Source organism: Dendroctonus ponderosae, unplaced genomic scaffold (assembly GCF_020466585.1).
Source record: "Dendroctonus ponderosae isolate FM_Combo_2020 unplaced genomic scaffold, Dpon_F_20191213v2 Dpon_F_20191213_847, whole genome shotgun sequence".
NCBI lineage: Eukaryota > Metazoa > Arthropoda > Insecta > Coleoptera > Curculionidae > Dendroctonus > Dendroctonus ponderosae.
Genome location: NW_026019063.1, coordinates 1881 through 5877, shown reverse-complemented (window position 1 = coordinate 5877; position 3997 = coordinate 1881). Strand labels below are relative to the sequence as shown.

At 43.3% G+C, this 3997-nt stretch overlaps 1 protein-coding gene across 1 annotated transcript; it reads right to left on the bottom strand.

The window, feature by feature from the left end:
* Positions 1-202: 202 nt before the first annotated feature.
* On the bottom strand, positions 203-3730 carry LOC109542325 (slit homolog 1 protein; the record flags this gene model as incomplete). Its single annotated transcript, XM_048669540.1, is given in 4 exon segments — positions 203-2018; positions 2975-3120; positions 3176-3337; positions 3537-3730. Coding segments are annotated over 4 exon segments (2160 nt in total). The 3' UTR covers positions 203-359.
* Positions 3731-3997: the final 267 nt, after the last annotated feature.

Here is a 3997-nt window from a genome sequence, read left to right as displayed (position 1 = left end):
ACTGATGGGAAGAATCGAAATGTTTTATGACTCAGTTTAAGCAATTCCCATAAGCACCTTCCCAACTCCACATATTTTTTAAACCTAATCGAATTTAGTCATTGCGCCACACATGCGGCTTTTGCGTCGCTAACCAAGCCCCGGTTAGTTGTAAGCTATTCCACTCCCTTCCTACCACAACTCCACTCAACTGCCCATCTTATACCAAACAACTAACATTATTAAAGCTGATAAATATAATACATTAGTAACAGTTAATCCACTTTCCCCACTGAAATCAAACCGATGAGACCGTGTTGTGGTTGGGGTTGTCTACTATATCAACAGTTTTATGGCACTTACACCGTGATGGTGATTAGTTATAACTTGGTGGTGGCTTGCAGTTTAACATACCGATTGTGTTGCACATTCTCGTCATAATCCGGCGGTAAAAAGCATTGATGCGTTTGGAGCTTGGGTTTGAGCAGCATGCGTCGCACCCCCCATATAAGCGCTATCACCATTATGCAGAGTACGGAAAAGATCGCCACAAAGGCGATATCCAGACCGGTGAACCTGTGGAAGTCCTTTTTGTACACTGTGACACATTTGGGTTTGGGCAGGTTGATCGCAGGTCCAGGCTGGATTACGTTGGCGCATACCCGATAAGGTCCTTGGCTAAGATCCACGAAAGTATATCGAGGGTCTTCACAGGACAGTTTTCTCTGGGACAGCAGAGTGTTTTGATCCAACAGGGCCACGTTTAGTTCACACTTTGTACTGTCTGGATACACCCCTACTTGGATACTGATACTGCCAGAAGTGGAAAGGTTTGCTTGTACTGAGTCGACTTTGCTCATCAGCCCCGTGAAGGAATTTTGAGGGATCACGGTATTTTGAACGAGGGGTATCATGTCGGAACAGCCCAGGATCAGAGATACATCGTCAGACTTTTCTGAGCCAAACAGAGCTACACAGTAGCGATATTTGTGGTTCAACTGCAGCGAAGTTGGTACGGCCACCTGCAGGATTCTGGGGTCGGCCATTTCACTCGAGTTGCATTTGATTGGAAATGACTCCAGCATAATCTCATTGGGCCCTTCTTCTTCGTAGATGAAAATGGCATCGCAAGTATAGGGACTAGTTCCTTCCTCCACACCCCAGCTTAATTTGATCGAATTCCCGTCATATTTCAAATCCCGGAGGTTGACTTTAGCGCGATAAGGAGTAGATAGAGGGGCCATGATGGATTCCTGCTCATCTTCGCCACATAGCAGCGAATCAGCAGGAATGTCGACTAGAAGGCCATTTTCCAAAGAGGGCGGAGTTGTGCAAATAGCAGTCGACTTGTCTTCAGCTTGTATAGAGGAGTTCGTTAGCCAAACACTGAACTCTATAAGGCTGCAGTCGCAATTCAAAGGATTCTCCAGCAGAGTCAGATGCTTCAAAACCGTCGTTGGCTTCAAGGCGTCGCTGGCAATAATGGAAATATCATTATCGTCCAACTTCAGCACCTTCAAAGACTTCAGCGGCAGCACCAGATCGGCAGTCAAAGCCCTCAAAAAGTTGTGCCTCAAGTCCAGTTCAGTCAGATAACTGAGGTGTGCTAAAGACGCCCCGGACACCGCAACAATTCTATTATGCGCCAAGTCCAAGCTCACCAAGGTAGTCAAGTGAAGAAACGCATGATCTTCGATCACATCGATCAGATTGTGCTGCAATCTTAGCGAAGTCAGGTTTGTGAGCCCTTGCAAGGCCCCCATTTTAATACTGCTCAAAGAGTTGTGAGACAGCTGCAAGTCCTTCAAACACTCCATCTTGGGGAAGGTTTTCGGCCCCAACGGCCCCACTAGTAAATTCTCGGACAAATCCAGATCTTCCACCGTGGAAATCGGGTTAAACTTGCTGATCACCGGCAAAGAAATCCGGTTTCCTCGCAACCGCAAAATCCTCAATTGGGGCAGATTGTCGAAGGCGTTTGCCGATATTTTCGTAATGAGATTGTTGCTCATGTCGATGAAGGAAAGATTCCGCAAACCCTGAAACAGAAAACGTTGAATGTTTCATGCGCTTTTCTTAATCAGTTATTTACATCAAAATTAATTCCTGGGTTTCAGTCATTTATTGTCTCTATTTATCAATTAAAATACGTTTCGGTGTATTTTTCCACCATCATCAGTTTTTATGTGTAGCGTTGTTGCTACTTTAAGCCTTGGCATACATTTTTTGCCGAGCAAGAAAATGCTCGAGCTTGAAAGTGAATTGATATAAAGCAGGGTTTTGGAATGTTCTAATACAGGGTGATTTAAAGTTCTCGTCATTCCTCTGGGGGTGTTGATGATGTAGAGTACAAAAAAAAACAGTTTACAAGATCAGTGCTTTATTTTATCAGCTCTTAAAAGCAATGAAACTACTTTCGAATCGCTCTGAATATACATCGAGGAATTTACGAGGTAAAAATAGTTACCCATACATGCAAATGTGCATAATTCAGCCCGTTGTTTTATGGAAAATTTATCGGATCGAGCTTGAAAGTGAATTTATATAAAGCAGGGTTTTGGAATGTTCTAATACAGGGTGATTTAAAGTTCGCGTCATTCCTCTGGGGGTGTTGATGATGTAGAGTACAAAAAAAACAGTTTACAAGATCAGTGCTTTATTTTATCAGCCCTTAAAAGCAATGAAACTACTTTCGAATCGCTCTGAATATACATCGAGGAATTTACGAGGCAAAAACATTTACCCATATAACAGTGAGCAACCGATTCATTCGTTTGCGTACATCAGTTTATTTCTGTTATGTCAAGTTTTTAGTTTATCCGCTTTCGAAATGGTGAAGTTAACGGAAGTAGGAAAAATCGAAATTCTCTGCATCAATCTGATCACGGTGGATCGTCCTCCCGAGAATTTGGGCATGTAAATCTGAACGGTCTGTTCGAGATGAAAATGTACAACTAGAAGTTTTCCTTTTTTTTCACATTTTTATACTAATTACCTTAAAAGAGCTCCCATCCAACATCTTCATCCTGTTTCCGGACAGATCCAGTCGATCGAGCTCCGGTAAGCTTTTTAGAGCTTCTGTTGGAACCATTACGAGTCGATTGTTGGGCAGTCCAAGCGCCTGCAAAGGCGACAGTAAACCTATACAGAAATAAACGCTGCCACGTTGATTGAGAGAAAATGAAATCGAATTCACCTTCAAAAGCTGTGGGATGAACTTCGTGTATTTCCCCCGATGAAATTACTAGTCCATGGAGGGAAATTCCCTCGAGAAGAGGACCGGAGACGATGGAGACGTTTTGTACTGTACAGTCCAAGAGGGATATGGAGGCTGTTCTTAAGGAGCGCAACTTTCGAGCTAGAAAGGAAGAATTTGGAGGGTTTATAGATGGAGTTTTTTAGAGCCTTCAGTCTCGACGTAAACGACGAAAAGCCGGGAAACTTTTAAAGGCTTATTCCCGCTAGGGAGCACTGATGACAATAATGACCCCTTAGGGCAAGCTAACGATTTTTGCACAACTTTGGGTTGGATTCTATTTAGTAGCTACAGTTTGTACCTATAATTTGCATAGCTGACTTGTCGCCGGTGCACCTTAAGGTATGAGGCATGTCGCAACTGCATTCCACCACCGGTTGCTGAGTGATTTCTGGACATCTCCAGTCTTCGAATCGCGTTGGAGGCGGAGAACCCGGCGAAGGAATTGCTGAGGTACCGCACCACCATATTAGGGAGAGGCTCAGCCACCACATCCTGAAACAAACACAGATATAGATTATTACCAACTATTATATACCAACTAGCTTCTGGTGGTTGACGCGATGTATTTGAACTTCTTTTGCATCAGCAGTGGCAAAAACAATGCAAATGTGTCATTTTTGATAAGCACTTGGGTGAAGTCATTTGTTTATTGCAGTTATTCCAGTTGATCAATCGATTGCAACATTCACTGGTTTCCCTCACAATGAGTTATTTAGCAGTTGACTAAACAACTAGAAGGATGGCGTTAAAGCTCAGCCT